Source organism: Arachis ipaensis, chromosome B02 (assembly GCF_000816755.2).
Source record: "Arachis ipaensis cultivar K30076 chromosome B02, Araip1.1, whole genome shotgun sequence".
NCBI classification, from domain to species: Eukaryota; Viridiplantae; Streptophyta; class Magnoliopsida; order Fabales; family Fabaceae; genus Arachis; species Arachis ipaensis.
In genome coordinates, this window is record NC_029786.2 from 54,512,805 (window position 1) to 54,525,663 (window position 12,859).

At 41.0% G+C, this 12,859-nt stretch overlaps 1 protein-coding gene across 1 annotated transcript; it reads right to left on the reverse strand.

Moving 5' to 3' along the window:
* LOC107627254 lies at window positions 9,519–9,881 on the reverse strand. Its single transcript, XM_016330106.1, has one exon. The coding sequence runs from the start codon at window positions 9,879–9,881 to the stop codon at window positions 9,519–9,521; it is 363 nt and encodes a 120-aa protein (XP_016185592.1).

A 12,859-nucleotide genomic window follows, 5' to 3' on the forward strand; every position in this document is an offset into this window, starting at 1 on the left:
GAGGACGATCACAAGGAAGAGACACCTACCCAGGCTACACAGACAGGACCGGAGCAGGCTGCGCCACAGCAGGAGGATCCACAGCAGATTCAGGCCGCAGATGCAGAGATTCCTATCCAGTCAGAGCCTCCACTACAGCAGACAGATCCTCCTACGCTCATCTAGTCTGCTGCTCCTCAGGCCACCACCGAGACTCCCGCAGCCCATCCTTCCGGAGATGACACCCCTTCACACCCAGCTTGAGTGAGCATCGAGGACGATGCTTTATTTTAAGTGTGGGGAGGTCACAATCTCTGGCGTATTTTTGGGTGAACCACTATAGACTCTTTTATTTTATTTTGGTTATTTTTCTGTATTTTTATCTTTATTTTTATTTTTATCTTTCAGTACTTATACATTGTTCTTTTCATGTGTTTTTACTCTATTTTCTGCATTTTGTACTTTAGTTCATATTTTAGCCATTTAGTTTAGTTTGCAATTCTAAACTTATTAGTTATAGAATATGTGGATTAATTAGTATAGTTTACCCCTTTTAGCATATGATAGTTTGGTTTAAATTGAAAATAAAAAAGGAAGTAAACTAGAGACTTTAACATAATCAAAAACAATCCACACACCTTGTATATAGAACATAACATATTAGTTAGTTAACAACATTTCATCAAGGAGGAACACTAAAACTTTAAAGCCACCCAAAATAAATTTTACATTGAGAATAATGGGAACCCTTAATTTCTACTTGCATGACATGTATAATTGATATATGATTTTTGAGCTTAATTGTATAGTTACATTCAAACCATAATTTTTATTCTTGTGTGTTTTGCCCTTCTTTTTATTCTGATGTTCTTTGCTTTGTTTTAATCTATATGTCCAATATAGAATATAGATACATACTAAGAGATGATTGAGGCCATTGCTTGAAATATTTGCTCACTTATTCCAAATTAGCCTACCTTTTACATCACCCTTGTTAGCCCCCTTGAGCTTTTTAATCCCCTCTCGTTCTATAAACTACATTACTAGCCTTAAGCAGAAAAATAAAATAAAAATCCCAAGCTGAATCCTTGGTTAGATTAAGATAGAAATTGTGCATTGTTTAAGTGTGGGGAACTTTATCAGAACTTGGATGATAGAAACATAGGTGGAAAAGTAAAAAAAAAAAGAATAAAGATGTTTTAAAATAAAAATTTGGAAAGCATGCTCATGTGAAATCAAAACAATTGAATTACCATGTGCATTAAAAAAAATATTTTATTTTCGGTATTTAATTAAGGGGACACAAAAACTCCCCAATTGCAAAATAAAAAGAATCAATGCACATGGGATAAAATTTAAGTTAATGCATGAGCTTGCAATACAAAGTGAGAAAAGTTGGGCAAATAGGTTGAGAAGCTTTGAATTACAAAATATGTATGTTAGGTGAGATCTTAGACTAGTCAAGGATTCACTTATTAGCTTACTTAGCCTTATACATATACCCTTACCTTTACCTTGGCCCCATTACAACCTTGAAAAAGACCTCATGATTTTTGTATGTCTGTGTTCTATAATTGTTGATTAGTTAGATGAAGAACAAAGTTATAGAAAGTCAGGATAAAAAGAAGAATAGAGTGATTAACCCAATAAACACTGAGTGACTAGAGAGTAAACACAAAATCCAGTGAGGGTTCAATAGCTCATCACCATATATCTCTGCTTGAATTGTTAATTGTCTTGCAAGTTTGAAAAATACTTTTTTACCCATCTCAATTGTAAAAGTGCTTTAACATTATCTAAGGATGGCTATGCATATATGATTCCTTGAGAATGTGAATTAATTTAACTACATGTAAGTTTTATATACAAGTGAATAACAATTAGAATTGCATGATTCATTTAGGTAGTTGCATTTAGGATAAATTGCATTGCATGAGATTCCACCACTTTAACCTTACCTTACTCTTTATCTTGGACTTAGCATGAGGACATGCTATTGTTTAAGTGTGGGGAGGTTGATAAACCCATATTTTATGATATATATTGTGCTCAATTTAGGTGATTTATTCAATCCTTCACTCACTTATTCATGTAAATTGCATGATTTTACTTTCCCTTCCTTATTATGTGATATATGTGAAATACATGTTTCCTATGCTTTGAAATTATTTATTTTAATTACCATTTATTACCATTCGATGCCGTGATTTGTGTGTTAAGTAGTTTCAGATCTTCTAAGGCAGGAATGACTTAAAGGATGGAAAGGAAACATAAAAAAATGGAAGGAAAGCACAAAATGGAGTTTTTGAAGAAACTGGTAGCGACGCGAACGCATGGACGATGCGGCCGCAAGCCTAGCACGAAAAGACAGCGATGCGAACGCGTGACTGACGCAGATGCGCGCCATGAGCAGAACACAGATGACGCGGACGCATGACCGAAGCGAACGCGTGATAAGGAAAACTCCAGATGACGCGACCGCGTGACCTACGCAGACGCGTGACAGATGCCACGCACCAGAAAATATAGAAAATGCTCCCAGCAATTTCTGAAACCCTTTTAGCCCAAATCCAAGTCCAGAAAGCATAGATTAGAGGTTATAAAGTGGGAGAATGCATCCATTCAAGGGGGAGCTCTCCAATTATTCACTTTTCATAGTTTAGATGTAGTTTTTAGAGAGAGAGGTTCTCTCCTCTCTCTTAGGTTTTAGGATTAGGATTTCTTATTATTCCAATTTAGTATTCTAACTCCTTGTCAGGTTCAACATTCCTTTACTTTATATTTCCCTTTTACTTTCAGATATTTTACTGCTTTCCTATTTAATATAATTTGAGATATTTCAGAATTATGATTGCTTTCCTTTATTTACATTAATAATTTGCATTTTTTTCCTCTTGGTTTTGGTTGATTAATTGGCAACTCTTGAGTTATCAAACTCAACGTGATTGATAATTGTTGTCTTTGCTAATTGAATTGAACTTCAATAAACTCCAGTCCTTTCTTAGGAATTGACTAGGACCTGAGGATCAAACTAATTAGTCACTTGACCTTCCTTTACTTTAGTAAATGCTAACTAAGTGGGATTAAAATTCAATTCTCATCACCATTGATAAGTATAACTAGGATAGGACTTCCAAATTCTCATACCTTGCCAAGAGTTTATTTTATAGTTATTTATTTATTTTATTTGTCATTTAAATTATCCGTTCCTTACCTTCAAAACCCCAATTTACAAGACTCATAACCAATAATAAGAACATACCTCCCTGCAGTTCCTTGAGAAGACGACCCGAGGTTTAAATACTTCGGTTATCAATTTATTTAGGGGTTTGTTACTTGTGACAACCAAAACGTTTGTAAGAAAGGATTTTTGTTGGTTTAGAAGCAATACCTGCAACGAGGATTTATCTGCGAATTTCTAGACCACGCAAAAGTTACTCTCTTCACTCACCCTAGGGAAGTCTAGCTTTAGTGCACTCCAAGTCAATTAGCAATTCTCAATTCATAATCTACAATTAATATTCACTATTCAAGTGTCTCCAATAACTCAACCCCTAGGCCAAGCAAGAAAAATCTACTCCATAGCTAAGGTTGTCATTATCACAAGCAATTGGTAGGCAATTATAGAAAACATGATGTAAGTGAGAGAAGGGAATTGAATCAAGGCTATCTAATCCAAACAATCATCAACAATCATACAATTGAATAAAACCTCAATTCATTAATCCAAATTCAAAGTAGCAAAATGAACCAAATCTAGATCTAAGAAATTGAATCAAAAGAACATCAATTGCGAGTAGAAGGAGAGTAAATCTACACTTGTAGCAAAACAAAAAGTCAATTATCAATGGATCTCACCAAGAACCCCAAGGAAACTTGCAATGGAAGATGAAAACCTAGAGAGAAGTTGGAGCTTCTCTCTCTTGAAATAAAATGTAACTAACTTCCCAAAAAAAATCTAGAATTATGACTAATTGTCCTAACACTCCTAATCCTTGGTCTTCTTAAGCTTTTCCCTCCAAAATCTGCTCTAAAACAGGGCCTCGGAATCCCCTGAAATCGCTGGGCACGTGTTTCATTTAAAAAATCTTGTGCGCACATCGACGCGTACGCACACTGCACACGTACGCGTCCCTGGTTCCTTTGCGATATTGTGCGTAGGCGTGAGGTGCGCGCAAACGTCATAAGGGGTATGACCCAGCCATATAGGCATGCCGGCTCCTTGCTCGGGTCCACTGCACTGGTTCTGGACGAACGCATCCACGCGTATGCACACGGTGCGCGTGCATGTGCGTGTGCAAATTCAATTCTTTGATTTTGTTTCATGCTCCTTCCATTCATGCATGCTTCCTTCATTCCTCTTAGCCAATTTTGCCCTGTAACTTCTGAAATCACTCAACAAATGGATCAAGGCATCTAATGGTAATTGAGGAGGATTACAACGTATCAATTTTGATGCAAAGAAGCATATTTTCATTTATGAGGAAAAATGGGAAAGAGACACAAAATCATGCAATTTTATATGAATAAATGTGGAAGATCATTGATAAAACCCTTAGATTCTATGCATGATAAACCCTGAAAACGGGGTTTATCAACCTCCCCACACTTAAAGTCTAGCATGTCCTCATGCGAAGGGAAAGCAAAAGATCAAAGGACTGCAAGGGCGTAGGACTCATGTGATGTAATCTACCTACATGAATGCAAGTAGGGTGTATGCTACTATCTACTTGGCCAAGAGTAATTCATTCTTTCTAGAAAACACATATGTATGTGCTCATAGGGCAAGATGATGGACAATGTGTGAACTCTACCAATTCTAGTCATCAAAGTGACATATGCATAACCTGTATGAAGAACGCTCGCGAGAGCCGGGAACAAGGAATTGAGATTCAAACCCTCACCGGAAGTGTTTGCACTCTATTCTCTCAAGTATTTAGGGTTGATTCTCTCTATCCTCCCCTAATCATGCTTTTCAAGATTTGTTTTTCTTCTAACAATCGACATTTATTTCAGGCATGCATACAAGTATCATGAGGTTTTTTCATTGGTTGTAATGGGGTTAGGGTCAAGGTGGGATGCATATATGGTTAAGTGAGCTTGAAATTTGAATCTTTGACGAGTTTAGACTTCCCACCTAACCTATGTCATCCTATACAGTTCAAAATAACCTAACTACCCATTTTTCTCACTTTTTTACACACTCATGTATTCCTTTTTAGTTCACAACACTTATGCATTGACTCTTATTGGACTTCACTTTGGGGCATTTTGTCCCTTTTTTATTATTTTTCTTCTTTTTCTTTCTTTTTTTATTATATATTTTTTCTTCTTTCTTTTTCTCATTTTTTCCATTTTTTTCTTTTCTTTTTTTTTTCTTTCAAACTATATACAAGAACATTAATGCATAAGGTCTATTTAATCAATACACGAGTATATACCTAAATCCCAATATAGAAATATGAAACAAAAATACCGTTTCATCCCAACCAATGGTCCTAAGCCTCCCCAAACTTGAATAATGAACACTCTCACTAGCCTAAGCTAATCAAAGATCCAAATAAAGGACATTTATTATTTTCTGCTTAAGGCTTGTAATGTGCTAAAGTAAAGAATAATTGGGTTAAGCGTAGGCTCAAATTGGCTAACAAGGGAAGATAAAAGGTAGGGCCATTTGGGTAAGTGAGCTGGATGAAATGATGGCCTCAATCATATAAATGCATGAACACACAAAATAATGGACATAAAGAATTAAACAAATTAAAGATCACAATCATAGAAAGAGAATATTGCACACAAGAAGGGGAAATAAGTGGTTATAAGATGTAACCAACACCATTGGGCTCAAAACTCGCTTGCTTGTGGTCTTGGCTCAAATCCCATGCTCCAAAATACATTCTTCAAACAAGTTAAGCATCAAAAGATTTTCAAATTTCAAGATTGGTAGGGTCGCCCTAAAGTTATAATTTTCTAGAATAGAAGTCATTGCTCTAACCGAGTAGATTTATTAAGAGATACTAATATGCAATCTACTCTAGCTCAAGGAAAGAAGTTCAAGGAGTTTATTCGGGTGTTACCTACGAAGACCGGTCGGCCGACCGACCTCCCCACACTTAGAAGTTGGCACGGTCCTCCGTGCCTTGAGTGAGACGGAGTGGTGGTTCGGCTTCCGAGTGTCCATCCTTTTCATCATTATCACTTCCCTCATCATCGGTGCCGGTGGACGTGGAAATCTCCGGTTCTTCCATAGGTGATACTAGGCAACTTAGAAGCTTTTTGACAAAAGCGTATCGGCGTTGGTTACGCCGCTCATAATGGTCAAGCTTCTTGTGGAGTTCCTCAATGCATTGCATAGGTGATTTTGGTGGTGCGGAAGATGTGGAGGGAATGCTCATGGGGGCGGCTAGGGGAGGCTCTTCGGTGTCTGTCGGAGAGTGAAGATATCTCCCGGTTGGAACGACATCGCCGTCCACCGGTATCTTGGCCCTTTTGTCCTTGGTCTCTCGGGAAACACCGGCTGCGGCGACTAAGTCGGTCACTAGAGCGGGAAAAGATAGATTCCCTTTAGCGTGAATGCGGCCCATAGATTGGCGGATGAGACGGGAAATATGCACCGGTCTCTCTGTGAGGACACACCAAACCAACAAGGCTAATTCGGCAGTGATAGAAGAGCCATGGGTGCTGGGAAGCACATAGTGGGCTAGAATTTGGGCCCATGCTTGAGCCTCTCTGGTGAAAAAATGTGCGGTGATGCCCTTGGGTCGGGGCCTCATCCTTCCTCGAATCCAGAATGATTCGGGTATGGCAATGACCGTGAGGATGGAATCCCAATTAAACGCATATTGGCACCGTGCCGACAAAATCTCTTGATAGGCATCAACCCCTTCCACTAATGGTCCGGTCTTAAGCACATTTTGAATGGCCTCCTCCATGACGGGAACTTGCTTTCGTCGCACAAATACCGATGTAAGGGAAGAGGAGTGGTAGTTGGTGTAAAATTCAACCACCCAAGACAAGTTCGCCTTCCGTGGCTTCCTCAATAGGAATTCTCATTGCCGCCGTTCGATGCGGGGCATAATGAACGGTATGACATGAGCCGGAGGGGCTAGAAAGGGCTCCGCATGATAGTTTCTTGGCTTGATCAAGGGATGGGCAAGTTCACAATAGCGGTTGGGGAACTTGTTCGGATCCCTCGCCGGATTGTCTTTTTCCAAGACATCAATGTTAGCGACGCTCCTAGTCTTGGTGATGAGGGGCTTAGCTCGCGGGTCTTGTTGTGCTTTGCTAGTAGACCACGATGGAGCCTTCTTGGGCGCCTTTCCATTGTCTCTTTTGATCACCATCCTAGAAGAGAAGAAAAGGTGGTGAAATTAAGCTTAAAGATGCGCCAAGAAAGAATAATCATGCAAGTGATAAAGCACAAAAGAATAAATGGCTTAGATACATGACAGCTGCAACATGTAACTAAGGCAACAATGAAGATCATAGCTAGTCGCTAGCATGTGAGACATGAGTGGTATAAGCATGCGAACAAAAAGCATGAGAAGCGCACACTCTTAGTCAACAACAACAAAAAGTAAGAAAAATAGGGGATGAGCTTGTAGAAATGAAGCAAGAAATGTAGTAAGCTTAATTTATTCATGAAGAAACAAGTGAATGAGAAAGAACGCCAAAATAGAGAACACTTAGTCAAAATAATTCCAAGAAGTCATATGGGTCTTTCATCAAACACTTGGTGTGCATCCCTTTATGACAAAAACTTAGAGAAAAGTGGCAATGTAGCATCCCATAAAGCATCATCAAGCATCATATCACACCACTAATTACAAAATAAAGCAAGTAAATCAAACAAACTCATCAAAGCAAGAGTGAGCTCCACTTAGAACACCCATGAGAAAATGAGAAGAAATGAGGAAAGAAAATGCAATCAAATAAAGAGAGCATGAATGCAACTACTTAAGAGAAAAAAAAGAGTAAAAGCATGTAATTAAGGGAATGGAAAGAGAGAAAAGGGAAACACAAAAAGAAGATTAGAAAGGAGGGGTACCTTGAAGGGGGAAGAAGGAAACAAGGTATGGGGATGAGAGAAAGGTTAGTGAAGAAGAAGAGGGGAAAGAGAGGTGTGGGTCCGCCGGCCAGAGGTGGTGGAGAAGAAGAGGTAGGGATGGTAGAGGGGGGTAGAGGTGAAGAAGAGAGATGATGGTGAGAGGAGAGAAAGAAAATGGAGGGCGAGAGGCACACTCTCATTTAAGTTGTTCGCGAAACCGACGCGCGCGCGCCATGCATGCATGCGCGTGCATGGGCAAAAATCCGTAACGAGGCGGACGCGCGCGGTGCGCGTGTGCGTGAAGTAGCGAAATGTGAGTGTGCGCGCCAGCGCCAGGTGCGCATGCGCGTGCATATGTGTTGTGCCCTCAGCACAGGTTGAGCACAACTCTGGCCCAACTCTCAGGAAAAAGTACCAGAAGATAAAATTTGGTGAGTGACGTGGACGCGCAAGGTGCGCTGTCGCGTCGATTGGTATTATGGCTGAGGACGCGCGAGCGCCAAGTTCGCCTACGCGTGAGTGCAGTTGGGCCAGTGGCATGGAATTGGCCCAACCAGGGCACAACTCTCTGGTCGATGGCCCAGGGCCACAAAATGCAGGAGTGACGCGTGCGCGTTTAGTGCGCGAACGCGTGCTCTTGCGCGAATTGCCATGGACGCGTACGCGTCTAGTGCGCGCACGCGTGATGAAGGTTGTGCCCAGGGCCTAAAGCTGGCCGAGAATTTGCACAACTCTCTGGTAAATTGCCTAGGAGTTGCGAATGCTTAGGGACGCATACGCGCACTGTGCGCGCATGCGTGCCCTTCCCCCCCCCCTTTTTTTTGGAATAGAAAAGTGCCTAATTAGCATGTGTTCTCAGGCCAAACAAGCCAAAGAGGTCAAAAACACCTAAAAGCAATGCAAAACCTAAGGAGAATTGTGCTTCTACCACATAAGCAAGTCATTCATGGAAAAATCAATGTAGGTCTTTATGAACAAGTTATCCAAGGTAGTCACAAGCAATTCTAGTCTAAGAAGGCTATAGCTAAGCAATTACAAACTAATCAAGAGGTTAAGAGAAAACTATATACAAGAGGGAAAAGAGGATAGATCTTACCATGGTGGGGTGTCTCCCACCTAGCACTTTTGTTTAATGTCCTTAAGTTGGACTTTCACTTGCTCATTGTTCTTTGCCAAGAGGTTCATCTTCCAAAAGGAATACCTCAATCTCTTTGTTGCTCTTCATTTGCTCACCATGATACAACTTGAGACGGTGCCCATTGACCTTGAAAACATCCGAACTTGAGGGATGGCATAAATGGTAAACCCCATACGGTTCCGCTTTCACTACTTGATATGGGCCTTCCTATTTCGACCTTAATTTATCGGACAACAATCTCAATCTAGAATTATAAAGAAGGACGAGATCACCGGCCTTGAATTCTTTGCCTCTTATGTTCCTATCATGGATGGCTTTCATTTTCTCCTTGTAAATTCTAGAGTTCTCATAAGCTTAAAGCCTCAAACATTCCAACTCCGCCAGTTGAAGCTTCCTTTCAATTCCGGCTCCACCCAAACTCGGGTTACACTCCTTGATGGCCCAATACGCCTTGTGCTCTATTTCCACCGGTAAGTGGCAAGCTTTGTCGTACACCAACCGAAAGGGACTCATGCCAATTGGCATTTTGTATGCCGTTCGGTAGGCCCGTAATGCATCGGTGAGCTTGGCACTCCAATCTGTCCTATTGGGTTTCACAATCCTTTCCAAGATGCGTTTAATCTCCTGATTGGAAACCTCGGCTTGGCCGTTCGTTTGTGGGTGGTAGGCCGTGGCCACTTTATGCATGATGCCATATTTCTTCATTAGTCCGTCCATTCTTTTGTTGCAAAAGTGTGAACCTTGGTCGCTCACGATTGCTCGTGGCGACCCGAACCTACAAATAATATTATGTCTCACAAAAGAAAGGACTACATTAGCATCATCCGTCTGGGTGGGTACCGCTTCCACCCATTTGGATACATAATCAACGGCGAGTAGGATGTAGAGGAAACCATTAGAATTTGGGAATGGCCCTATGAAGTCGATTCCTACACATCAAAAATTTCACAAAACAGCATGGTTCGCTGGGAAATTTCATCCTTCTTAGAGATATTGCCAAATCTACTGCATTGAGAACAAGTTTTACAAAAATGAGAGGAGTCCTTGAAAAGAGTTGACTACCAAAAACCATAATCTACGATTTTCCTTGCCGTTCTTTGAGGTCCAAAGTGGCCTCCTCCTTCGGAGGAGTGGCAAGCTTCCAAGATTGAGTAGAATTCGGTTTGTGGAATGCACCTCCGAATTACTTGATCTGCCCCACATCTCCAAAGGTATGGGTCATCCCACACATAGTATTTGGATTCGCTTTTTAGCTTATCCCTTTGATGTTTGAAGAGATTTGGAGGGAAGGAGCGAGATACTAAGTAATTGGCTATTGGTGCATACCAAGAAATGGTTTCTGAGATTGCATGCAAGCCCTCAAAGGAAAATGAATCATTGATAGGAGTAGTATCGCCTTTTGTGTGTTCAAGGCGACTTAAATGGTCCGCGACTAAGTTTTGCGTACCACTCCTATCCTTGATTTCCAAGTCAAACTCTTGCAACAATTAAACCCATCTAATCAATCTCGGCTTGGATTCCTTTTTAGCCAACAAATACTTTAATGCTGCATGATCCGAGTACACTACCACCTTTGAACCGCGAAGATATGCTCGGAACTTGTCCAAGGCAAAAACAATGGCCAAAAGTTCTTTTTCGATAGTAGTGTAGTTGGATTGGGCTTGTCCAAGGCAAAAACAATGGCCAAAAGTTCTTTTTCGATAGTAGTGTAGTTGGATTGGGCTCCATCTAATATTTTTGATGCATAGGCTATAACATATGGATTCTTACCCTCGCGTTGTGCTAACGCGGCTTCCACGGCAAAATTTGAAGCGTCACACATGATTTCAAATGGCCGACTCCAATCCAGCCCTCGCACAATGGGAGCTTGGGTCAATGCTACCTTGAGCTTGTCGAAAGCCTCCATGCATTCCTTGCTTAAATCAAATTCAACATCCTTTTGTAGCAACTTTGAGAGAGGCAATGCTACCTTGCTAAAATCCTTGATGAATCTCCGATAAAATCCTGCATGTCCAAGAAAAGAGCGGACCTCCCTCTCGGAAGACGGGTAAGGCAAACTAGATATGGCATTAATTTTAGCCGGATCTACAGAGATACCATCTTTGGAAACAATATGTCCTAAAACAATACCTTGCTTGACCATGAAATGACATTTCTCAAAATTTAAGACAAGGTTGGTTTTAGTACACATTTCCAAAACTTTTTCAAGACTATCCAAGCAATGATCAAAAGAATCACCATATACCGTGAAGTCATCCATGAATACCTCCATGCATTGCTCTAGAAAATCCGCAAAGTTGCTCATCATGCACCTTTGGAAAGTTGCCGGTGCATTGCATAAGTCGAATGGCATACGCTTGTAGGCATAAGTTCCGAAGGGGCAAGTAAATGTTGTTTTTTCTTGGTCCTCTAGAGCAATGTGTATTTGAAAGTATCCCGAATAGCCGTCTAGGAAGCAATAATGAGATTTATCGGATAATCGATCGAGCATTTGATCAATAAACAGAAGTGGAAAATGATCCTTTCTAGTGGCCGCATTCAACCTTCGGTAGTCTATGCATACTCGCCAAGAGTTTTGCACCCGCGTTGTGATGAGCTCCCCGCTTTCATTCTTGATTGTAGTTACCCTGGACTTCTTAGGCACAACTTGAACGGGGCTTACCCATTCACTATCCGAAATAGGGTAGATGATGTCCGCCTCAAGTAACCGTGTCACCTCTTTCTTGACAACCTCCAAAATAGTAGGATTTAATCGCCTTTGAGGTTGTCTCACGGGTCTAGCTTCCTCTTCCAAAAAGATCCGGTGCTCACACACTTGGGGACTTATCCCACTAGATCCGCCAAACTCCACCCTATTGCCCTTTTGTTCCTCCTCAAAACACATAGCAACTTTTCTTCTTGTTGAGAATTTAGCTCCCTTGCTATGATTACCGGAAACTTGTGGGCTTCATCAAGGTATGAGTATTTTAGATGGGGTGGCAATGGCTTCAATTCTAGCTTTTTCTCTTGGCTTGTCACTTGAGCTTCTTCACTTGGATTGTCACCATTTTCTTCAATCATATGTTTCTCTTCTAGCTTCGCACAATGCACTTCCGCCACAATGTTATCAATTAGATCACACCGGAATATGGAATGGTTCTCCGGTGGGTGTCTCATTGCTTCTTCTAGGCTAAAACTTACAATTCTCCCATTTATCTCGAATGAGTAGGTTCCCGAATGGGCATCCAACTTGAATCTAGAGGTCCGCAAAAATGGTCTCCCAAGTAGGATAGATGACGCCCTCTCGGATTCACTTGGTGGCATCTCAATGATATGGAAATCAATTGGAAATATCAAACCCTTAATGTCGACCAACACATCCTCCGCAATACCCGACACGGTTATTATGCTCTTGTCCGCCAAGACGAACCTAGCCGCCGACCGCTTCAACGGTGGGAGCTTCAACAAATGATAAACGGAGAGAGGCATAATGCTAACACATGCACCAAGGTCGCACATACAATCAACAAATTGGACCCCATCGATGATACAAGAAACTAAGCAAGGACCCGGATCAACACACTTTTCCGGAATGGATCCCATCAAAGCCGAAATGGAACTACCCAATGGAATGGTTTCCAACTCATGAATTCGATCTTTGTTCATACACAAGTCCTTAGGAAATTTCGCATATTTAGGAACTTGATGTATATCAT